Below are 25094 nucleotides of genomic sequence, written 5' to 3'. Positions count from 1 at the left end.
TTCGAATTTTTCAAAAACATAAAGGGATGGACATTTCAATAGATGCAGGATCCTTGAATAAGAGAGCATTGTTGCAGGATTAAGTGGATAGGTTCTTATTTGTCCATTGCCTCTAATGTCCCAAGTATTAAAGATAATAGATTTGGGAGAAAATGTGGAGAAATACTAATCAGAAATGTTAATTAGTTTAGTTTATTGTCACATGTACCGAGGTGCAGTGAAAAGCTTTTGTTGCATGCTAACCAGTCAGCAGAAAGACAATACATGATTACAATCGACCCATTTACAGTGTATAGGTACATGATAAGGGAATAACGTTTAGTGCAAGGTAAAGCCAGCAAAATCCGATCAAGGATAGTCTGAGGGTCATCAGAGAGGTAGATAGTAGTTCAGCACTGCTCTCTGATTGGGGTAGGATGATTCAGTTGCATGATAACAGCTGGGAAGAAACTATTGCACTATTGCAAATTATATTTGCAACATAATTATAAGTATTTCTCCATGTAAATAGATTATCAACCATCATGCAATTGTTGTCAATCTCTAAATGTAGCCTTGTTTGAAATATACACGGATAGCCAAAAGATCTAATTTGACTTTGGCCAAGTGGCTTAATTGATTTGGTGAGGTTGCGTTGACTGAGTGCTAACTGTTCCTTTTCGACTCTAGGTCAGAGGGAACAAAGGAGCTTTTCAGTCCAGACCCATTTGTCACGACAACCGGGACAACGACCACCTACCACAAGTCTGTCAGGATCTATCCTAGAAACACAGCAGCCTTCATCCCGGGTGTCGGCATCTGTCCAAGGCATGGTTCAAAGGTTATCCAACAGCCAGCTGTCGTTCAATAACTCACTAGCTTCTACGTTATCTCAAGTACCTCGTCTCTCCACCGCAAGCCAGCTCAGCAGTCAGGGTCACTCGGGTGCACAGAACATGTGCAGCATCAATTCCTCCACCAGCTCCACCCTCAGCCTTTTGTTCGGGAAAAGAAGTTTATCCAGTGGACTCATGATCTCGGGGCTCTCTGCAGCAGAGGGAGGAAACACGACAGATACTCAGTCATCAAGCAGTGTCAACATCGCATTGCCGCCAACAGTCAGCCAGAGGAGCCAGATGGGAAGGGTAATACTGCCATTTCTTGATGTTTCTCAATGTTTTCTGACACGGTGGTGGGTAAATGGAACGAGCTGCCAGAGGAGGTAGTTGAGGCAGGTACTATAACACCAAAGACATTGGAACAGATACATGGATAGGAAAGGGATATGAGTCAAGCGACGGCAAGTTGGACTAGCATAGATTCGGCTTCTTGGTTGACATGGGCAAGTTGGGCCTGTTTCCATGCTGAATCGCTCTCAGTCAGGATGGTGTGTGACTTAATGAGGAATCCGCAAGTGACTGTGTTCCCATGTGCCACCTGTCCCTTCCTTGTTGGAGGTAGAGTGTAGGGAGTGCTGTCAAAGAAGTCTTGCGAGTTACTGTGGTTCATCTTCAGAATGGTCGCTGCTGCAGAATCGGTGCACTGGTGTTAGAGGCAGCAAATGGTTTGGAGGAGGGAATGGAGAAGACTACTTTGTCCTAGATGATGTTTGCATATCAGGAGGGTCGAGACTTTAAATGTTGGTGTTTGCCTTAGATTACGCTGGAGCGCCTCTGTTTGACGGAGTGCAGTTCATTCAGCATCAGAACATAGAAGTGCCCCTGCCATTGTGATTGAGTGAAGAGGTTGAGTTGGTGGAGTTCCAGATATGTATATTCCTTTATTCGTCCCACACCAGGGAAATTTACAGTGTTACAGCAGCAAAGTGGATAGCAAGAGATCATTCATTATAAATAAAAGTAAAGACAAGGATAAATTGTCATCAGTTTACTGTGTATTCCTTAACTGTTACTGTTGACTCATCTGCTGGGAGCAGTGCTGGTTGTGCAGTCTCACAGCAGCGGGAAGGAAGGACCCCCTATATCTCTCCTTCACACACTTGGGGTGAAGGAGTCTGTCACTGAATGAGCTACTCAGTGCAGTGACAGTGTCCTGCATGGGGTGGGAGTCGTTGTCCAGCAGCGATGTTAACTTTGCCATCATCATCCTCTCTCCCACCGCCTGCACTGAGTCGACATGAATATAACCCAGGCAAGCTGTCCCCACAAAGAGTACCAACAGGGTTTTACCAGGCCTTCATTGTACCAACATCTCTTCAGGCTGGCTCATTCTTGGTCCTACAGAAGACAAGTAGAGTTTGGTGATCAGAGAGAAACAGAGAAATTAAAGAAACAATAGAGAATGGAGCTAATTGGCGACTGGAGTAAATGTTTTTGTTTAAAACTCCACCATGCCGCAGTTAGCTGGGAGAAATAGTGAGACACGGGTACTGCAAAGGTTTTATTCATATTCCCTCTCTAAACAACAATCCTTTACAGCCAAAAAAATGCAACCATTATTGTAAAATTGGGAAATGCAGCAGATGGTTAGAGCAATCAAAAAAACACAAAGAGCATAAAATAACATGAAATAAAATAATATGTAATAAAAAAATTACTACGTTAAAAAAATCAAATACATAAAAGGAAATACTTAGAAAAGTCCTTGGTCCCTGACCATGAGGAACGAGAAAGCAAATTGGTCAGCATTGGATTGGTGAACTGAGTGAGAACTGCTAAGGGATTTATTTCACAAAATGCTGGAGTAACTCAGCAGGTCAGGCAGCATCTCAGGAAAGAAGGAATGGGTGACGTTTCGGGTCGAGACCCTCACCGGTAATCTTTTGGGTACATTCCTGACCACCCACTGTAAACTGTCAGCTAACACTTTTCATCTGAGATTTAAACAACTTCAATTGACTAAATTGAAATGGTTGTGGTGCTGGTTGGGTGAGGAGAGGTGGGCTGTTGGAGGATGCATTGAGGGAAGTGAAACATAAATTTTATCCTGCATTCCATCAAATGTGCATTGAACTAAACACAAGCTTGAGCAATCTGTGAGCGTAGGCCTGGCCTGAGGGATTTCCTGCTGTGTACATACTCCATTACTCAGAGCACCTGGCCACTTCAGCAGTGTTTGCTGTTGCTCATGGTTGCATGCCCACATTTATATCATGGTATGGATAACTATAGGAAAGAAGAAATTCAGATACATTGACGAAGTGGGCGAAAATATGCAGCATGTATTTGTAACGTAGGGTCTGAGAGAGCATTTAGCCTCTCAAGTCTGGCTTTCCGTGAGATGGGGGCTGATTTGAGACCTAACTCATCTTCCTTTGTCCTTATCTCTTTAAATCCATCAATCTTAGATTTCAAATGAGCATTTGTGGAAGAGTTCTCAGTTTCTATATCCCTTTTACAGATTCCTGCATTCCTAACTTTTAACTTCCGTGCATATTTGTGCACGCGTTGTGTGTGTGTGTGTGTGTGTGTGTATGTGTGTGTGTGTGTGTGTGTGTGTGTGTGTGTGTGTGTGTGTGCACGCAAGCACACAGAACTGAAGCAAAACTTGTGGCACAACTTCCAGCTATTTGTATTCTCATCATATTTTGGTGGGTCAAGGTGGGGTGGAGTTTTACCAATACATAAATACATTTTACTGCTCTTTTTATGCAAAAACCTCCTTTGACCTTTCCTTTTTCCAGTGTTTCACTGTTTATGGATTTTCCCCCTCATTTTTTTAGAACTAAAAACAATAAAGCATATTTCCCCATTTTGAAATCAATAAGACTATAAGACAGGAGTATAATTAGGCCATTTGGCCCATCAAGTTTAGTCCGCCCAATCAATTGGGGCAATTATAGTGGCCCATTGGTGTGTCAGGGATGTGGGATGAAGCCATAGCACCTGGAAGAATCCCATGCAATCACAGGAAGAACATAGAAACTTCATACAGATAGCACCCAAGGGCAGGATTGAACATGGGTCTCTGGCACTGTGAGACAGCAGCTTTACCAGCTGATTCACTGTACCACCCACAGCTTACAGTCACACCAACCTTTGCATCATCAGCACACTGCCATCCAACTCTAAACGCAGTGAATATTTGAAGCCCTTTGGAAGCCACAGGCCACTTCTTAAGTACATCAAATAAAACACAGTAATGGGCTTTCAACACACCCAGGGAATTATTAATATATTTCAGTATGCAGCTTTGAAAGCAATATCGCAGTGTGTCTGTTTCATGGCTGGATTATTTTACCTTATCTGAATTTATGTGTATACAAGCACACGCCTCCTCTCGCCCTTCTTTATTCAGTGTTGTGTGATTCTTAGGTGATGGCTAAAGATCCCAATGCACTTTGATGGCATGGTGGTACTTTCCCGCATCCTAGCTTATATTCATCCCTCAAATAACACCAGTAAAATAGTGTAGGAAAATAACTGCAGATGCTGGTTCAAATCGAAGGTAGACACAAAATGCTGGAGTAACTCAGCGGGTCAAGCAGCATCTTAGGAGAGAAGGAATGGGTGACGCTCTCGAGAAGGGTCTGAAGAAGGGTCTCGACCCGAAACGTCACCCATTCCTTCTCTCCTGAGATGCTGCCTGACCCGCTGAGTTACTCCAGCATTTTGTGTCTACCTTCCAGTAAAATAGCAGTTGATTATCACATCATTGTTTGTGGTGCTTGCTCGGTGGACATTTCCTGCATCACAGAGTTGTGGAAGGTGCTCTAAGTGCAATCAATCTTCATAAATTCTATGCATTTGTAAAATCTTTTGGGTGTGTGGAAAGAATAGCTCAGGTTTCTGAGAAATGCTTGCCTGGTCTGCTAAAAGTCTTCAGCCTGTTCTGTTTTTATTTCCAATTTGCATTTTTTTTAAAATGAAAGTTACCTCAAGGAGTTGCAACATTACTCTAGCTGGTTTTCCTCAGCATCAGGACACTACATCTGGACATCGAGATCTTGTGAATAGCATGTAATGATCAACAATTTTTTCAGCATGGTATTTGCTAGGCCCCATTTGATTGTAACACAACTCCATTATTGTGGCTAGTCTTTCAGCTGCTGCTCCAGATTTTGCTAAATGGTGTTGTTAATCATTAAACCTGTAAGATTTGCAGTTAAGAGAGTTCTTAATGTCCTTTAATAAGATTGATATTCCTGCCATGTACTTAAGAAATATCCTGCGGCAGACCATTAGCCGAAATACCCTGATTAAAGTAAAGGCAATTCCGGAACTAGGCCTGGGAGTTAATATATATATTTCAGCAGGCGGTCTTGAAGGCTATATCACAGCTTGTCTGTTTCATGGCTGGATTACTTTATATTATCTGAATTCAATGCTTTAATCCTCTTCAGCAAACCACGATAACAAAGGTAAAAATTAGCCCTAAGTAAAAATCAACTTGGTGGTGTGCTAAATCTGCGAGGTGAGGTGATCACAGTGACAGAGATAGCCAGAATGAAAGGGAATTGGGGCAGGAAAGAGTCAAAAGTGAAGAGAGTTTAATTGTCATTGTAATTGGCAAGACTCGATGAGGGAAGAGGAGAGTGAATCAGAGGAGATAAAGAAGGAAGGAAGCTGTGAGGGCCAGAGCATAAGCGAGTTGCTGCACTGACAGGACAGGAGGGAGGTGGGGTCTATTCGGCGGTGGAGGAAGGAGTAGAGATGAGATGAGATGACGTTTTGTAGAGAGTGGGAGAGAAATATAGTGAGTCATGCAGAGGTGATGGGTTGTTGGGGGAGGAGAATGAGTGGGGGAGAAAACAGTGGGGAGAAGCATAATTGTATGTTGGGGAGGGAAACAGAGAGTTGTGTAGTGGGAAGAAGAGGAGGAAGAAGCGGGTTCCATGGAGTTTCGTGCAGGGTGAGTTGGAGTCCTGGGATGTAGGTGAAGAGATGGGAAAAGACTTTGAGCACAGATAAACAATGGCTTTTGTTTGTTCTTGCCCATTGCAGGTGGGCAGAGGATTTCTGGATGAAAAAGCTCTTGAACACACTGCTTAACACCATTTTTAGTCTGAGGTGCCCGCTGTGGCTGTGAAACAGTAGATGCATAATACCCCTGTCTTTCCCAGTGAGTGCACTGCCTTGCTGTCTGGGATATATTTATAAATCTAATTATAAATTTTAAATTATGATATATATTTAAATGAGATATTTATAATTTTCCACGGTTATTAGGATGCTACAAACTGCAGGTGCTAATCAGGGGAAATGACACAGCGGGTAAGGATGCGGATCCAATTCAGGAAATAGAATCTGAGCACTGAAATTAAACATCCAAATTACACTGGCAGCCCTTTGGGGCCAGGGTCATAATGTCAGAGATCCTATTGTATCCAACCTTCACATTGTTTAGTTTTGTTGCTTTTGAAATTACTTACTCTGTGATATGTTAATGTAAAGTTCCAATTTTACAGAAACTAAGAGACAATCTCAGTTGCCAGATTTTAAAGTCCCACGTTTTTAAAAAAAGCTCTTAAAGGAGCTGGAATTCATCTTTTTGTAGCATCTCAGTACAAATCTGGCTCTGGCTCTCTCCTAAAATGCTTTTTTAAAAATTGATGTGTTTTTACTGTAAGCTTAAAATCATAGAAAGCATATACCGATTAACCAAAATATTATGACCACTGACAGGCGAAGTGAATATTATTGATTATCTTGTTACAATGGCACCTGTCAAGGGGTGGGATATATTAGGCAGCAAGTGAACAGTCAGTTCTTGAAGTTGATGTGTGGGCTGCAGGAGAAATGGGCAGGAGTAAAGACCTGAGCGACTATGACAAGGGCCAAATTGTTATGGCCAGACGACTGGGTTAGAGCATCTCTGAAATGGCAAGGCTTATGGGGTGCTCCCGGTCAGCAGTGGTGAGTACCTACCGACAGTGGTCCGAGGAGGGACAAACCACAACGACAGGTTGTTGGGCGCCCAAGGCTCATCGATGTGCGAGGGCAACGAAGGCTATCCCGTCTGGTCCAAACCGATTGAAGGTCTACTGTGGCACAAGTCACAGAAAATGTTAATGGTGGTCACGGGAGGAATGTGTTTCAATATACAGTGCATCGCACCCTGCTGCGTATGGGGCTGCACACGGAGGACCAACAGCATATTAGGCAGGTGGTCATAATGTTTTGGCTTATCAGGTCATAATGTTTTGGCTGATCGGTGTATGTCATGGAAGGATATAATTTAGCCCGTCATATCTGCACCAGCCAATAAAGGGCTAACTCGCCTAATCTATTTGCAGCTGCAGCTGTGAAGCCCTTCAATTCACCAGTCCTCAAATCATGTTAAGTAAAATCAACTTAAGCTTATTGTCACATACACAAGCAATGCTGTCATGGTAGACAGTAAAGTCCCAAAATGTAGATCATTCCTTTTTTGTGATGTCTTTCATGAATCATCATCCTATAAGCTGTTTAAGCACCCGACTGCCTGAGTAATACATTTAAGTAATACATTATTTTTAACTTTAGTAATATTTTTGTAATATTCAAAGTTTTAAAAATGTAAAAATCTAGTTTTTAACTTTTTGGAGGTGCTGGTATGCCATATACCAGCGCAAAAAAAGCACTGTGCACATGGACGGTGCGGTACGGTACAATGAAAATCTTGATTGCAGCAACATTATAGACATTATATACACATCCAAGTACATTGTCAATTTTCTGAGGTTTTCTACTTTTACTATCCTTTTACTATCCTAGAACAGTGAGTTCCAGCCCTCTTCCACCTGATCTGAAAATGTTTTTCTGTACCTTCCCACTAATCGTACCAATTAGTTCAAATCAAAACCCCTGGTTTTGATATCTCTCTGCTAAGGAAATAAGCCTCATTTACTCTGTGTAGTGTCTTTATAATTTGATATCATATCATATTATATCATATCATATATATACAGCCGGAAACAGGCCTTTTCGGCCCACCAAGTCCGTGCCGCCCAGCGATCCCCGCACATTAACACTATCCTACACCCACTAGGGACAATTTTTACATTTACCCAGCCAATTAACCCACATACCTGTACATCTTTGGAGTGTGGGAGGAAACCGAAGATCTCGGAGAAAACCCACGCAGGTCACGGGGAGAACGTACAAACTCCTTACAGTGCAGCACCCGTAGTCAGGATCGAACCTGAGTCTCCGGCGCTGCATTCGCTGTAAAGCAGCAACTCTACCGCTGCGCTACCGTGCCGCCCTATACACCTCAATTAACTTCCCTCAGCTTCTATGTTCCAAAGAAAACGACACTGTCCACCCTCTGTCTTCCCTCATGGCTAAACTTTCCCAGGCCTGGCCATGACCTTGTACATCTACCCTGAAATCACATCATTACTGTAACATGGAGATCATAACTATACCCAGAACTCAAGTATTATCCTAACTAGTGTTGTATACAGTTCTAGTATAACCTTGCTGAACATATATTCTATGCTTTTTGAACCACGAATCACCTGCCCTGCCAGCTTTAATGATCTGTGGACATGCACGCCACTCCTCTTTTCCCCCACGCCTCTCAATATCCTCCTGTTGATTATGTGATTCCTCGCTCCATTGTCTCTCTGGGAATGTTATACCTCCCAGTCCTCGTGAATGAATTCCATTTGCCACTTTTTTGCCAAGCTGACCAGATCATCTATAGCTTAGTGCAATCTAAATGTCTGTCCTCGGTCAGCCACAAGGCCCATTTCCAAATCACCTACAAACTTCCTCAAATCCTCTAAATGTGTCAAGATCATTAATATGATTAAAACTGAGAGACTGAGTACTGAGCCCTGTGAAACCCATGGATAATAGCCTTTGAATCACAAAAAAATAACCATTCTCCTTTGCTTATGGCAAATAACCTGCATAGTTATTGGGAAAGAATAGGGGAATGGAATCAACTGTATTGTTCTGCTAGGAGCAAAGACTCAATGAGTTGAACCTCACCATGTGTGTTAACTACACTGTGATTCTATAGCTGACTGCTGAGATACCTCAGCATCAGCCAAGGACATTCACTGCTACTTGGATTAAACCATAATGGGAAAGGATATGTTGGGGAAGAAATTCATCTTCTAAACTAAACAGTTTAAGAATAAGGGGTAGGCCATTTAGAACGGAGATGAGGAAGAACTTTTTCAGTCAGAGAGTGGTGAAGGTGTGGAATTCTCTGCCTCAGAAGGCAGTGGAGGCCAGTTCGTTGGATGCTTTCAAGAGAGAGCTGGATAGAGCTCTTAAGGATAGCGGAGTGAGGGGGTATGGGGAGAAGGCAGGAACGGGGTACTGATTGAGAGTGATCAGCGATGATCGCATTGAATGGCGGTGCTGGCTCGAAGGGCTGAATGGCCTACTCCTGCACCTATTGTCTATTGTTGTTATTGTCACATATATTTTAGTTTAGATTAGCTTATTACTGTCACTTGTACAAAGGTACAGTGAAAAGCTTTTGTTTGCATGCTATCCAGTCAAAGAAAAGACAGTAAATGAATACAATCAAGCTGTCCACAGTGCACAGATAAAGGATACAACATTTAGTGCAAGATATAATATTGAAGTCTGATTAAAGATAGTTCAAATGTCTCCAATGAGGTAGATGGGCGGTCAGGACCACACTCAACTTGAGGAGAGGACCGTTCAGTTGCCTGTTTGTCTGAAGAAACTGTCCCTGAATCAGGAGATATACATTTTCAAACTTCTGTACCTCTGGCCTGATTAATGGGCGGCACGGTAGCGCAGCGGTAGAGTTGCTGCTTTACAGCGAATGCAGCGCCGGAGACTCAGGTTCGATCCTGACTACGGGTGCTGCACTGTAAGGTGTTTGTACGTTCTCCCCGTGACCTGCGTGGGTTTTCTCCGAGATCTTCGGTTTCCTCCCACACTCCAAAGACGTACAGGTATGTAGGTTAATTGGCTGGGTAAATGTTAAAAAAAAATTGTCCCTAGTGGGTGTACGATAGTGTTAATGTACGGGGATCGCTGGGCGGCACGGACTTGGTGGGCCGAAAAGGCCTGTTTCCGGCTGTATATATATATGATATGATAGAGGGGAGACGAAAGAATGTGTGAGACTGATCCTTGATTATGCTAGCGGCCTTGCCAAGGCAGCGTGAAATGTAGCCAATGGAAGGGAGGTCAGTTTATGTGAATGGTCTCAGCTAGATCCACAGGTCTCAGCAAATTCTTGCTGTTTTAGAATGCGCTATTCTTAAACCCGGCTGTCGTGCATCCTGATAAAATGCTTTCATCCACTTCAGTGTTTTAGCCACCAGTTGTACTCAACCTAATTTTCATGGACTTCAGTGAAACTGAATTCCAGGCTGTGGGTGCACTGGAGGTGGGCACACTCACCTATGTTTAACACTGGTTACAGGAGACAAATGTCATTCACTCAGTGTCTGCAGAAGATGAAGATATCTAGAAATAATATCAATGCTTTGGGAGGATACAGAATGACTAAAACGGGTCTGATCATGAAGGGTTTCTCTTATTTTGGAGGTGAGAGAAATTGAGTTTATTCTCCTGAGGGGATTCCAGGGAGATTTATTAGACATTAAAAATTAGATTTTGAAAGTGTAAATACAGAGGAACCTCAGGTCGAGTCATAATCAGAGGATAGAAATTTAAAGTATTTACAAAGGATGGTGCCAAGACTTGAGGGCCTGAGCAATAGGGAGAGGTTGGGCAGGCTAGGACTTCATTCCTTGGAGTGCAGGAGGATGTGGTGTGATCTTATAGAGGTATATAAGTCTTGAAGGAAATAGATTGGGTAGATGCACAGTGTCTTTCACCCAGAGTGGGGGAATTAAGAACAGAGGACAGAGCTTTAAAGTGAGAGGGGAAAGCTTTAATAAAAACCTGGAATGCAAGTTTTTCTCACAGAGTGGAGGCTATATGGAACGAGCTGCCAGAGGATATAGATGAGGCAGGTACTAAAACAGCATTTAAATGACATTTGGATAGATACATGGATAGGAAAGGTTTAGAGACATGTGGTCCCAATGTAGGAAGGTGGGGCTAGTGTAGATGGGGCATCTAGGTCGGCATGGGAAAGTTGGGCCAAATGGCTTGTTTCCATGCTGAATGACTAGACTTTATGATTTGGCAAAAGAATGAGAGGAGATTTGGCTGGTTAAAATACACTACAGTTGGACAGTGGAAGAAAATTAATTGGGTACTTGAAAAGGAAATATTTATGAAGCTCAGGCAAACGGGAGGTGCTGATTATATAATCCTTTCAAAGAGATGGCATAGCTTCAAATTGGCTTAATGACCTAGTTCACTAATTCCCTACCATGTGGAAAGTGATTAACTCTTTTGTTCTTTTTTGAAGGGAAGTTCTGATGCCTGGTCTTCTATGGATGTAATAAGTTCCAACCAACTGAAGGACAAAGTGTGCACAGATGATGCTTTAATCACTCAAAATACTGACCCTAAGGTGAAAGATGAATTGAGCTCGAGGACATCCCACTCGATCTCGGACCAGAATCATCAATGAATTCTTGCGTCAAATGAAGGTGCTCAGATCTTTGTAGAGGAGGAGTAAAATGATGAAGTAAGATAATAAGAACAAGAAACAAAGGGGGAGGAAATCTCCAACATCCAAGACAGGAAACTGGAGCAAATATGACAACAATGCAATAATTCAGAATCAAATGCTCAAAGTTGCTTTGTGTAATGAAGTGAATATAATTTTATTTTCAACATCTACAGCTATCCCAGCAAAACTCCTTGATAACTGTTGTTTCACAGGTCTTTGATCAATTTCTTGTTTAAACACAATGATTCTCAAATTAATCAGACTTCCTGAATATTCTAGCTTCCATAATTGGTGTAGGGTCACATTTTCCTTGGCTCAATTATTTTGACTAACCTTGAAAATGTGATGGGCAATCTTGAGAAAGAAATGACAAATTAAGCACCAACATTTAACCTTACTATTACAAAATGTATCTTCCCAAATTGGATTTGCCGACTCATGGAGCTTGGGATTGTAAAATCATCACAGATGAATTTGTGCAGCATTTCACGACTACACAGGGAAATTATATAATTTAAACTTACATAACTTTGATTGGAGAACATTTCGAATGTTGTGATTAATTTTGAAAAAAATGCAGCAAAGATTCATGAAGATAGAACCATATTAAACAAAGTTCAGAACCTGAAGAGTGCCTTGATAAAGCTGTTAAAATTATGATGTAGAATGTGGAGATGATGTTTATATTTGTGAACGGTTTGAAACTAGGCCCCCTAAAAAAAGCATTGTCACTAATAAATCCATTAAAGAATTGGGGACAAGATTGGTCTGAAAATCTTTAGAATGCAGAACTAGGTACTTTGAATATTTGAATAGTAGTTGCAGTAAACAGCAAAAGTGCTTTGAAAGTGAAACAGTGTAAAGGAGATTTGGGAGAGAGGTATAAACATGGCTAGATAAGCAAGGTAGAAGGTCCACATTGGACATATTGATCCAATTAGCCTAATGCTATACTGTATAGTGAACTATGTAACATTTAAAAAGTGATCATTTGTGTCTATCAGTTGAGAGTGAAAGAATGGAACAGTATGAAATATTTCCACAACAGTGAAAACAGGATTGGGGCAAGGTTCTAAACTCTCCTTAAAAAGACTCCCACTTGTCAGATGTCATTTAACCCACATGCATCTGCTAAATATTGATATTTGCTTTCCCCTCACTTTAGGACCCTAATTTGAGGACAAATCTTATCCCTTTCAAAACCAACCTTGAAACTTGCAAAATGATGGTCACTCCTCAGTAATCCCCCAGCAACATTCCCACCGCCTGCCCAACATCGTCTCGAAAGACTATTTGCATATTGTCTCAAAAAACTCTTTTAGGATGCATTTACAAACTTAACTCCATCTAAACCCGTTGACCAAGAGCAAACCCAATCTATATTGGGAAACCTCACTACTATAACCTCTAACCCTTACACCATTCTATGAATTGCTTACATATCTGTTCCTTTAATTCCTGCTAACTCTTGGAGGCCTATAGTATAACCCCAGCAAAGTGATTGATCCTCCCTTATTCCTACCCATATGACCTCATCAGACAATCACTCCAAGATATTCTTTGTAAATACTGCCATAATATTCTCCTTAATCAGTAGTGCTGATCCTCCCCCCTCCCCCTTTGGTGGGTTCTCAGTTTCCTCCCACATCCCAATTGGTAGGTAAATTGGCCACTCTAAATTGCTCCTGGTGTGTGGGTGAATGGCAGAATCTGGGAGAACTATTGAAAATGTGGGGCGAATTTCAAAAAGTGGGATTAATGTAGGATTAGCACTAATGTATGGTTGACATTAGTCACGGTACGGTAGCGCAGCGGTAGAGTTGCTGCTTTACAGCGAATGCAGCGCCGGAGACTCAGGTTCGATCCTGACTACGGGTGCTGCACTGTAAGGAGTTTGTACGTTCTCCCCGTGACCTGCGTGGGTTTTCTCCGAGATCTTCGGTTTCCTCCCACACTCCAAAGACGTACAGGTATGTAGGTTAATTGGCTGGGTAAATGTAAAAATTGTCCCTAGTGGGTGTAGGATAGTGTTAATGTACGGGGATCGCTGGGCGGCACGGACTTGGAGGGCCGAAAAGGCCTGTTTCCGGCTGTATATATATGATATGATATGACATTTGGTGTAGACTTGGTGGACTGCTACTCTCCATGATTCTAAATCTCTTCAGCTGAACAGAAGGGAGAACTGACAATGAGAGGAGCAGAAGCTTGTTGCCTCGGGATACTTAGCAGAATCTGTCGAATTGTTATCCGCATGTTGTCTGTGTAATGGAGGCTGAAGAGAAACAATGAAGAAGTTAACTATTTGAGCAGAGGACCTCAATTCCATATTCCCATCTACCTAGCATAACCTTTCATTTCTTGCTTTTCAAGAATCTACTACCTCTGCCTTACTAATTAAAGCTGCTGCTTTCACCAATTTTAGTCGAAGGGAACAGAATGAAAACTATTGCTTGTTTTACAATGTTTTGAAGCCTATTCAATACAATGCAGGTGCCCTTTGACATGGGCTCACATGCACACATCTCTTAGTTTTCCTTATTGATTGGCTTGTATTAATTTTGCCATTTATTTTACCTCTGTTGTGTTTGGGAGATTTCTTGTAGGTGTAAAATGTTCTGTGAAGATGGCATTATTAGTGCTATCGATTTCATGATGTGATCCATTCCAAATATGCCAGTGCAGAGGGAGCCAAGTCATGCCCGTGAAATTGTCTCATCACTTGATGCACTTCCACTGTTGAACCGACTTTTGCATGCAGAAAATGATGCACTTCCACTGTTGAACCAACTTTTGCATGCAGAGAATGATGATTGTAAAAGTTTAATTGTCAAATATTCTTATTAGAAGCCCAGCTGAGAGGTTAAGACCCACATTGTCAGTCAAAAATAAGCTGCAAGTCAAATCAACATGCAAGTCAAGTTGGAGCCACAACTTATTTATTGTAAATGTTCTTGAGATTTTGGCTTGATTTGACACTCTTCACATTATTAAGACAGTAAACAAAGTATGAAGTGAAGCACAACGAACACATTTAGTGATCAGGTATGTTAAATTAGGAGCAGATAGCTTAGATTTGTCATGTTTGAATTGTAATACGGTCTTGGAGCAAATAAGTCTGTGAAGGAATACTATACGCATGGTGTATAGTGTGATATGCAATGACCCCTTTTAGAACAAATTCAATTAGCACACTTGTTTAAGGAGAAATATCCAGACTGCCACAGGAGATACTAGTGTACAGATTTTTGGAAATAATTTGATTGTACCACCTAATGGTGTTCAAGGGAAATTAGCTTTGTGGATCGAAGTATGCTTGAGAACAGAAACTAAAAAGGAGCCAATGTTTTTCCTTAGCAGTAGTGTATGGTGCCGTTTTCCAAGAATTGCATTTTCAACTTACATAATGATTTCAAAATGGTCATGTAAGGATGGTATGAATATTTACTGATGATGTATTAGGAGCACATGTAATGTTGGAGAACAAGGATAGAACAACAGATAGGTGGCAGATGCAATTGAATACATAGGAACAGGCAGTATATTCTAATTGTTAAGCCGTGTTAATGTCCAGAGCCGCTTGTTCTATAATGTTACCTGAGTTATCATTTTAAAAAGTCAAAATGAAATACAAGACAATTAAGATTGGGGATTTCAATATGAATGGCATTGAATATTGAAATAAGAAATAAAATTATTTCTAGATATCAGATTGTTATTTGCTGGAAACTTGGGGCAGAGTTAAAGAAAAGGGAATTATGCTATATTTTTAATTGTCAATGTTTAGACCATTCCTGGGACATTGTGTCCAATTCTGTGCATCAGACCTTACAAAAGGTGTCCAAGCCTTAAAGATGGTAAAGAAGAGATTTTATAGTGTTCTAAATCATGAGTAAAAAGAAAATATTTTGAGTGACTGTGGATTAAGAACCAAGGGGCATAGGTGTTTGCACACAAGAAGTTATGGGCTGGAATAGGTTGCCTAAAAGGGTGCTGGAAGCAGATTGAACAAAAAAGGAACTAGATATGATTGAAAAGTGAAAAATTGTAATGCCGACCCCTTGTTGCAAATTAATGGAGAATTACATAAATGCGTGAAAAAAATTGTGAAAGAATAGGGAGAACTAGCTTATCAGAGTGAGCTGCTTCAGTAAGGACTAACAATAATCCAAGTACAATAGATGAAGAGGCTTTTGTAAATGCTGCAACCCTTAAGATTTTCTGGTTGCGGAAAGGATATAATTGCATCCTTTGATTATACTACATCTCAGAGCTTGGTGGAGAGTACAGCTAACAATTATGTACTGACTACTATTTAGCTCTCTTTACTACATACCATCCCCCATCTCCACAATTTTGCTCCAGAATATCTACTCTGTCTTCCAGTGTGGTCATTTCTCATAGTTTATTTATGAACACAATGATTTGCCTACTGCTTTGCCTCCAGTGCCTATAAAAGCAACTTTCATTTATATGGTGCTTTTAATGTGGAAACAGGTCCCAAGGCACTAAATGGAAGCACAAAAGACAAAAATAGCAAAGCAATTCAACTTTTCCCAAGGTATTGGCTGATAAAAATTGGCATCAATTTTATTTATTTGTCAAAATCATGTTGTAGAGCTGTAAAGAGCCATGTCAGCATGTGGTGCAAGATGGAGCAGAAAATATGTTTTGATGAAAAGATGCTGGTGAATTAATATTATTTCAAACCAATTCATAGAGCAACAAAAATGTTTGCATATTTGAAATTGCTTTGCAAGATACCAAAAGAAAAACAATGTTTAATCACACAAATTCCTCAATTTCCTTCCACCCTTCTATTTGTGTTTAGCAATGTGAAATAAGCAACATACTAAATTATTCTTTTGAGACAAGATTCTTGTTGAATTCAGAGTAAGAGTTGCTGTGATACACGATGCGAGTATAATAATTAATCTTATTAGTCTTTGGGACTGTATCAGAATACACAAGAAGTTTAAAATCTGGCCATTTCAGAGAATGTCTAAGTACAAACAATATGTTCATTGGTTCAGCACCAAATTTCTAACTCTAGGTTTTTTGAATATATTGAATACTTTTGCTATATTGTTATCACTATAACATAAAAATGACATATCTGAGGCTGGGTTCTTGCATTGAAAATTTTGTTTTCATTTGATGCCATTCTTTCTTACATTGATAATATTTTTTTAAAGGATTGATAACATTTTTTTAAAGGATTGATAACAACCATTCTGGCTTGTTGCAGGAAACATGTTTTGCCTCATGATGATGCAATGCCACATTAAACAAGCAGTGGTTAAACTGTTTATCTAATTTCCTTCCAAGGATCATCAGGACTGCTTATAATATACTCTTGTTGGAATAATATTGTGTTTTACTTCTTTTGAAAATAATACATTTCTGGAGAGCAGGTATTTACTATTTCAAAATATGGTTTTGAAAGTTATTTATTTGATCAGAATGTAGAAATGGAATGTTAATGAAAAACCAAAAACGATACATTTATTGTTACCCTTCCAAAGACAGAAATGTGAAATTAAGCAATCCATTTCATAGTCTAATGATGCATAGGAAAATAAATTAATTGTGCTCTAGGCTACACAAAGATTCCTATACTAAATATAACTGCATGAGGTTGCCTATTGATGCATGTTAAAATGTAGGCATATCAATTTAGAGGCTTTAGTTTAGGTGAAAATTGAAGGAATTATGTTATAGAACAGAAAGTAATGTGATGCTTAGAAAGGTGATAACAATGTAAAAAAACTGTACAGTCACTATTGCTAAGAATATATTCTTCAACCATGTGTATACATCTGTGCATTCTTCACATGCATGGATAGTCGAATATGCAATGTAATTATCAGGTTTTGTGCTTTATGCTGACTTAAAATGCTGTATATACTTGTAATCTTAAATTATCTTGAAATCGATTGACAATTTAAATATTTGGGCATGATGCAGAATGAAATTTTTATATTAATTCAGAAAATTAAACTGCAATTTTTACCTTGTGTGGTGAATGTTTTTTTTTGTTTATGAGCACTACTATGACTGCTGTAACCTTGAGGTAAACCAATTTTAATGCAATTCCTAGAGGTTTCGTTATACCTCCATCAAGGTGAAAAGATTATAATGCTGAATTATGCCACAGGTGGATTTGAATTTTATTAGGCCGGTAGTTAGTATTGGCAGAAGATTCAATTCCTGTACATGTATTATAAAAATATGCACGAAATAAAACATCCTGACCCAAGTCTGCCATCAGTATAAAATGAACTGAGTGACCCTTAGTTAATTTACAGAAGCATTTTCACCCTCAACTCCCATCACAATAATAAAACTACCAAATTGCCCCTTTGACCTTATGCACTAATTTAGACTTCCCTTTTTTACCTGACATAAATTCATCATACTGTGGACTACTGTTATTTATAAACTGCTTATTCCAACATTGTAAGCACACATACCACTCCAGTCATGGAGGCCTTCCTGGTATAATTTCATGACACCAATATATTTTCACAGCCTGTGGGTTTCAGATTTCAACTAATGGAGTATTATGGGTACATTCAATCACTTCAGGCAATGGCAGCACTTCCCTCATTCCATAGCAATCAGTGACCTTGTTTTAACTAACAGCAGGAATTCACTTAGGTCGGAGCCAGTCTGACATAAATAAGACTTTTTAAACTTCAAAGTTGCATCACAGTGATGTATGAGAAAAAGATTAAGTCATCAGCACCAAGCTTGTCACTGAAAATAGTGAATTGGGTTGTAGAGAAAATAAGTCCTGTAATGTTATCTGAAGAATGTTCTGTTTTATTATATACATACCGTTATATTGAAGTGAACAGATTCAAATCATTTCAAAATTGAGTGCAATAAATTGCCCACGGTAGAAACAATAATGAATGGATTTTATTGGCAAAAGTACTGTGTGTTCACATGACAGTTTGACTGATAATTTAAAAGATATATGAACAAATGGATAATTTTCCTTAGCACTTCTGGACTTCAGAATTTATTATCCTAGATTTTCCTTATAGGAGTGTGCATACATGCCTGCGTGTGGTGCATGCTTTAAATGGACTCCTTGTGTTTGGAGAATGTTGCATGCTGCAAGTAGTCCCCATCTTTGGTCAGATGTCAGCATTAAAATTGTGGAGCATTAAGATGGAGCAGAAGATGAAAAACATTTCAGTTGTCGTTAGTTGAAGCAGACATGACATCTGGAGAAACCAGATCCTGCTGAAAATATATTGATGGGGTTTTATTTGTGCATCTTGGGTTTCTTTCTGATTTATTTGCAGGTATTATTTTCTTGTGCAAGGGGCTGCAGGGTGGCAAAGTGGGGAGATGAGGTGCATCTTTAGTTGAGAGGCTTAATGTAGACACAAATAATGTATAAAATACATAACCAGAACTTTATCCTCAACAAAATCATTTTATATCTGTTAATATTCATTTAATTTTTAGAAATTTGAGACACAAGCGATTAGCATTAAAATTTATTTTAGTGGCCCAGTAATTGGAAACAGATTCTTATCCAGACCTTTCCAAATGCAACCATGTGCTGTAATGATTTAATTTATCCCACTACTATGTTAAAGGTGAGGCCAGTTTTAGGAATGCAGATTATTAAACAATCCTTACCAGTTCTGAAACTAAATATCACCAATCTATTAATCAGCCTCATAATCTAAGGCCTAAGGTCTGACGATGGAACTGTCTCACTAATTCAAGACACATCTCTAGTCTTTGTGGCTCCTTATCGCGACTGATCCACACTCCAGCATAAATCCTATCCTGCTTGACTAAATTCAGAGTTTACACTGTTGTACTGCCGTACTTTGCTGAATACAATGTAATGAGGGTAGCAGAATATCTTTTATTCAAGTAACCCAGAATCTTTTTGAGATTCCTAATAATTTCTTGCCCAGTAATCTGTGTTTTTTGACTGTTCACTTCATGTCAGGTATAAATTCACACACCAATCTGAGCATGTGGATAAATTTGTACATTGACCTTGTATAGCACAGACTAGCAAACTGATTCAAACAAAATCATGTGCATTTGGCTGAGATGAGGGATCACTAATCCCTCCTTTATAACAAAAAATCTGTTTAAATGCCTGGTATACTTACTACAATTTGTTGTTTTAGCCATTTTATCAGTGTCTGAAAGGAAGTACATTTCCCACTAAATATAAATTCACCAATAATGAAGGTCTGGAACACACACAAATAGATAACATTTGCAGATTTGAATGCAATGATTTTTGGTTTGCTCTCCCTTGTCTTTGTTGCAAGATTGTGAGCTTCCACAGCAGAGTATCACCAATGAACATGCAGAGTCAGGATAGGCCTCATGGAAATTTTGATAATAACTCGAAGCATTTCCAGGAATTTATTAATATACCCGGATTGAATGATTGGAGCAATATTAATACATAATTCAAGAGCAGCAGAATCTCTTCCACTTAGTACTTTTTAAAGCTGGAAATAAATAAATATTTTTTACTATCAAGCCAAAAATAATTTCCTTACCCAAAAGACCAAAAACGAATTAACTATTTCTTACATTCCCATATTTAAAATGTCTGCATTTGAAATAACGTCATGATGAAGGATAAGTCTCCCTCACAAATGTCTTCAAACTTTGAAATCCTATGCTATAAATACACAATGATCAACAAGATAAATGACTACACACTCAGGAAGGATTCAATTGCCATTTAAAAAATGAACTTAAATGATGGGGATCAATAAAAATAACCATTTTTACACATGAGCAAATTATCACTTGGTACACTGGAAGCAGAATGAGCAACTTGAAGTACATTAAATCAATAAGCATTTTTGAAAGTTCCTTTGAAACAAAACGATGAAAGGATAAAACAGAATAGTCTAATGAAAAGCTCGTGCTGCTCATGAAGCACATACATGCCATAATTATCACAACCCAAACCTCGGGTTCCTGATGATACTTCAGTTCCCATTCAGCTTTCTGCAGTCTTGCACTGTTGCAATAATTTCTTGAATAATACTGTCTCTATTATTCTTTGAAATCTGCAAAATAATGATTGTTATTTTTCTGTTCATATTATATTCCAAGCCATCACATGAGTACTCAAGAAACTATGGAAAAGTTGTTATTAATCAAATTTCCGTGTAATTATTTACTCTAGTATTGAGGTGAGTTTGGAAAATACTTCTGAATATATTACCATTTATTATTTCATAATTTCATAAAACTAATTTTAAATGCCAATACTCATGTACTTACATTAAAGATTTTAACATCCCTTCTGCTTCTGATATCTTCCACAAGACCCAAAGGTTTTCCCTTAGGGATCGGAATAGTTCCGAGTATAGTGGCATCGGTTCCATCTAGGATTTGACGTACAGCCTGGATAAAGGGTTCACTGAAGAGCTCCATTTTTCCTATCTCATCTATTACACACACCTTTTTTTCTTTGTCTTCTTTGCCATTAAGCTACAAGAATTATCGGGAAAGAAACAAATTAGAGTGCTACCCCGTTAACCTATTGATTTCCAATGGCACTAACAAGGTTCATATTTCTAAATAATATTTTTTTCCAACTGTCACACCCAGTCACTAATTACTTCTACTTAAATCTCAATCTACATTAGAGTAGATTTCTTTGTCAACTGTTGTAAATATAGTTACAACCAATGAAAAACAAATTGAAACAAATGATCCAAAGCTATAATTTACCACCTACTTCAGTGAGAAGCGGTAGAGCCAGGCATTCGAATGACGGCAGGTCCACTACGTATGAACCAACTCGATATTCACATCTTCCACTATTCACAGCATCTGCATCGTTCCTAGGGACCAGAAAAATACTGACTCCACATTTAAAAAACTGACTCCACATGTTACCCATAAATAATACTTTAATAGTTAGAAAAATGAAAACAATTTATACCTAGTCCTTGACAAAGTTCCTCGCTTACCAGATACAGTAACAACATCAAATCCAATTCTTCTTCCATTTTTCCTGACTTCTTCAGTATAAAATCCATCAATAGGGACCCCAGAAGATTTTAATACATCTATAATTTTGTGAATTAATGTTGTTTTACCAATTCCTAGTGAAATATGAAAAAATATCTTCAGGTTATATTGAATACATCAATAGTATTAGATGTTGAATAAAGTTAAAATGTGGTGGATTACATTTTTACTATGTTCCCCATTCTTTAGATTTTACTCTGCCAAGGCAACATCACCAGTCCTGGGAAAACATGATGTACCCATTGCGATTCTATAATTGAATAGTTTTCTTTTTCCTTTTCTTTTCTCAGTAACAGTGGTTTCTCCAGCACTCAGTACCTTCCTTAGTGGCTTTATGACATAAATAATTAATTACACAAAAGCTCTTTTCAGTGAGAATACTAAATATAACATTGGCATAGTTATAACAACTTCTGGTAGTGGTTTTGAAAATAAATCACAAATTCTGAGTGGATCATTTCCGCTAAATATTAAAATAATCTTTCTAAAAAAAACAATCTTTTTACAATCCACTCCATCATAAATTAATTGATAAAATAATTAGCTGATTTTTAAATATCAAATGTAAACCTTAACACCATTTCAATCACGAAGCTCTTCAAAGAGAAAACCATATCCTGTAAAATATGGGGAGACTAACATTTCCCGGATTAAAACTAAAAATCACACTTCATTGGCCCATCCTCCCAGATAAGTTACAGAGGTTAAACTGTACTAATACAGCATCAGGTTAAATAGGTGCAAAATATGCTTTACAGGAGTTTTTGTTGAAATTTTGAAACTTGCTGTACATTGTTTTATAGCTGGATGTAAAGATACTCAGGACATGTCTCAATCCCTGGCTGTTTACTCTTAATACTCTTTTTAACTAAGCTTTTGCTCACCAGTCTATTGTCTATGGTTCAGTATAAAACCTTGATAACACTCCTGTGAAGAATCTCAGAGCAATTATATGAGTAGTATTATAATTATAATTTTATTATAATTTATAATTAGTTTATTTTCAATATTTTGATCAATTCACTGCCATACTCCAGAAATTAGGAGAACAATATCAAATGATTTGGAAACACATTCACAGGCATGAGCCTGAAGTGAAATATCTGGCCAAGTTTAACAGAAGTATTATCAACATTTATGGTATACCACATTAAGCTTATCTTCCTTTTTGAGACAGGTGACCAAATGATTGGTCAAAATAGTTTAAATGATTGGTCAAAAAGGAAGCAAGATGATTTGAGGGGGAATATTTTGGAGCTTTGGGTTTAGGTAGCCAAAGGGACAACCACAAATATTTAAGTAATCAGCGATACAAGGGCACAAATTTGAAGTTTTAAAGTTACATGAGCTACAGAAATAGGGAGTTCCTGACTCCTAATGACTATTTCACATTGTTATCTGCATGTAACTTCATTTTCATCTTGCTATTATTATCTGTAGGTACTTTCACTCGAACAATGGAACTGACATGTGACATAATGAACATCCATAACGAAGATGGATAAAGGCATTTAAAATAGAAATATTAAATAACAGTAAAATGCATGTCTTTGACATCTGGACTTTATATTACCAGTCCAAACATCCCCTTCAACCATGCACTTGAATTTTACATTTGGTTTTGGCTTTTAACAAATATATTAATATTATTATATATTTTTAAAGTATTATTACATGTTCCCAGTTCCATCTCCTGATAATAATGCATAACTCATGATATAAACACATCTCGCTAACTTTTGCATTCCTCTTTTAACAGACCCACAAAAAAGACCCAAAGTGCTGGAGTAACTCAGCAGATCATGCACTATTTCTGGAGAACGTGAATAGGTGATGCTCCAGGTCATGGCCTTTCTTTAGACTGAGTGTGTGGCTGTGGAGACTCAGGTGACCCAAGCAGCATCCGCTGCTCCAGATGTCAACTTATTTACATCGGCGAAATCAAGCACAGGCTCGGCTATTGCTTCGCTCAACACCTGCGCTCGGTCCGCGTTGGCCAAATTGGTCTCCCGGTGGCTGAGCACTTCAACTCCCCCTCCCATTTCCAGTCTGACCTTTCTGTCATGGGGCTCCTCCAGTGCCACAGTGAGGCCCACCGGCAATTGGAGGAACAGCACCTCATATTTCGCCTGGGCAGCTTGCAGCCCAGTGGTATGAACATCGACTTCCCACTTTAGATAGTTCCTCTGTCCTTCTCTTCCCCTCCCCCTTCCCAGATCTCCCTCTATCTTCCTGTCTCCACCTATATCCTTCCTTTGTCCCGCCCCCCTGACATCAGTCTGAAGAAGGGTCTCGACATGAAACATCACCCATTCCTTCTCTCCTGAGATGCTGCCTGACCTGCTGAGCTACTCCAACATTTTGTGAATAAATACCTTCAATTTGTACCAGCATCTGCAGTTATTGTTTTATAAGAAAAATACCTCGTCATTTTGATGGGGAAGGGAATCATTGGACAATATTTCTCTCTCAAAGAAAACTACTGAAATAAATCATAGTGGTCAGTATCACAATGTGGTTTGCTGTATGTATAGTGGCTGCCATACTTTCTAGAATAGTGACGACTTCAAATTTGCCTAATGCTGGAAAATATTTTCAGATGTTATGGAAACAGCTACAAAATTGTAATGTTCTGAAAGTATGCCTACATTTATCATCCATATCTAAAAAAACCTTAAGAAACTGGTGGCCAATTCAGAAAAGGTGGGTTTAGGGGTGAAAATATAGAGAACAAAATTAATTCATCCTAATCCACCCTCCCTGATAAAACACTAAATCGTCTTTCTTTGCAAAGTGAAATTACTGTTTAAGATTAAATGTAACATAAATGAAGAACTGCCCCTGCCCCGGGATTATAATAACAACGTTATGCAAGGTTTATCTCAGTTTCTTCCAACCCTATTGAAGCATACGCACAGGAGGTTTCCTGCAAACAGTATCGCATCAGTATATATAAAATATTGGCTGAGCTGGAGTTTGAAGGCTGTGGTTGCAAATCTGACCAGGACCATAAATGTTACTGCACCAAAGTTCAAATAGACTAGAAACATAGAGAAATAGGTGCAAGAGTAGGCCATTCGGCCCTCCGAGCCGCCATTCAATATGCCCCGTTCCTGCTTTCTCTCCGTATCCCTTGATTCCTTTAGCCCTAAGAGCTCAATCTAACTTGAAAACATCCACTGCCTTCTGCGGCAGAGAATTCCACACATTGACAACTCTCTGGGTGAAACAGTTTTTCCTCATTTCACTATGATGTCCTGAAATTAGAGGAAGGGGCAGCAGGCAAACGAGAACACAAGAAAACCCGATAATCAGTAGCGAGAGAGGGTTGAACAGGTGGAAGAGGGAACTGCAGATGCTGGTTTCAACCCTCTGGTTGGGTTGGGTTGGGTTGGGTTGGGTTGAGCTTGCTGCTCGAGTAACTCTCGCGTCGGTCCGCACACCAACGCCAACTGTACCTGGCGGGCCCGTTAGAAAAATGTGTCGCCGCATCGCAGCCCCTCGCCGACCACTGCAGCCCACTGCGACTGCGCAACGTCAACCGCTGCCATCGTGTCACCTGACTCCGGATCCGCCCCCTCCCCGCAGCGTGACGTCAT

General features: G+C 39.3%; 2 protein-coding genes across 2 annotated transcripts in view; one reads left to right on the top strand and one right to left on the bottom strand.

Annotated features, from left to right (window-relative positions):
- The window catches only part of pcnx2 (pecanex 2), a 113921-nt gene extending 96504 nt beyond the window's left edge, over positions 1-17417 (top strand). Inside the window, exons 26-27 of the mRNA XM_078400031.1 lie at positions 670-1124; positions 11242-17417. Coding sequence (XP_078256157.1) covers positions 670-1124; positions 11242-11406 — 620 coding nt within the window. The 3' untranslated portion in view covers positions 11407-17417. The remainder of the gene's footprint in view (positions 1-669; positions 1125-11241) is intronic.
- A 110-nt stretch (positions 17418-17527) lies between these two features.
- On the bottom strand, positions 17528-25074 carry ntpcr (nucleoside-triphosphatase, cancer-related). The gene is made up of 5 exons (XM_078399155.1): positions 24954-25074; positions 21407-21569; positions 21200-21305; positions 20740-20949; positions 17528-20522 (listed from the first exon to the last, which is right to left on the bottom strand). Exons 1-5 carry the CDS (start codon positions 24985-24987, stop codon positions 20442-20444), a joined length of 594 nt encoding a protein of 197 aa, XP_078255281.1. The 5' UTR covers positions 24988-25074; the 3' UTR covers positions 17528-20441.
- Positions 25075-25094: the final 20 nt, after the last annotated feature.

This window comes from Rhinoraja longicauda, chromosome 5, assembly GCF_053455715.1.
Source record: "Rhinoraja longicauda isolate Sanriku21f chromosome 5, sRhiLon1.1, whole genome shotgun sequence".
Taxonomy (NCBI): Eukaryota; Metazoa; Chordata; class Chondrichthyes; order Rajiformes; family Arhynchobatidae; genus Rhinoraja; species Rhinoraja longicauda.
The sequence above is the reverse complement of the archived record's forward strand: the minus strand, read 5'-3'. Positions and strand labels throughout refer to the sequence as shown.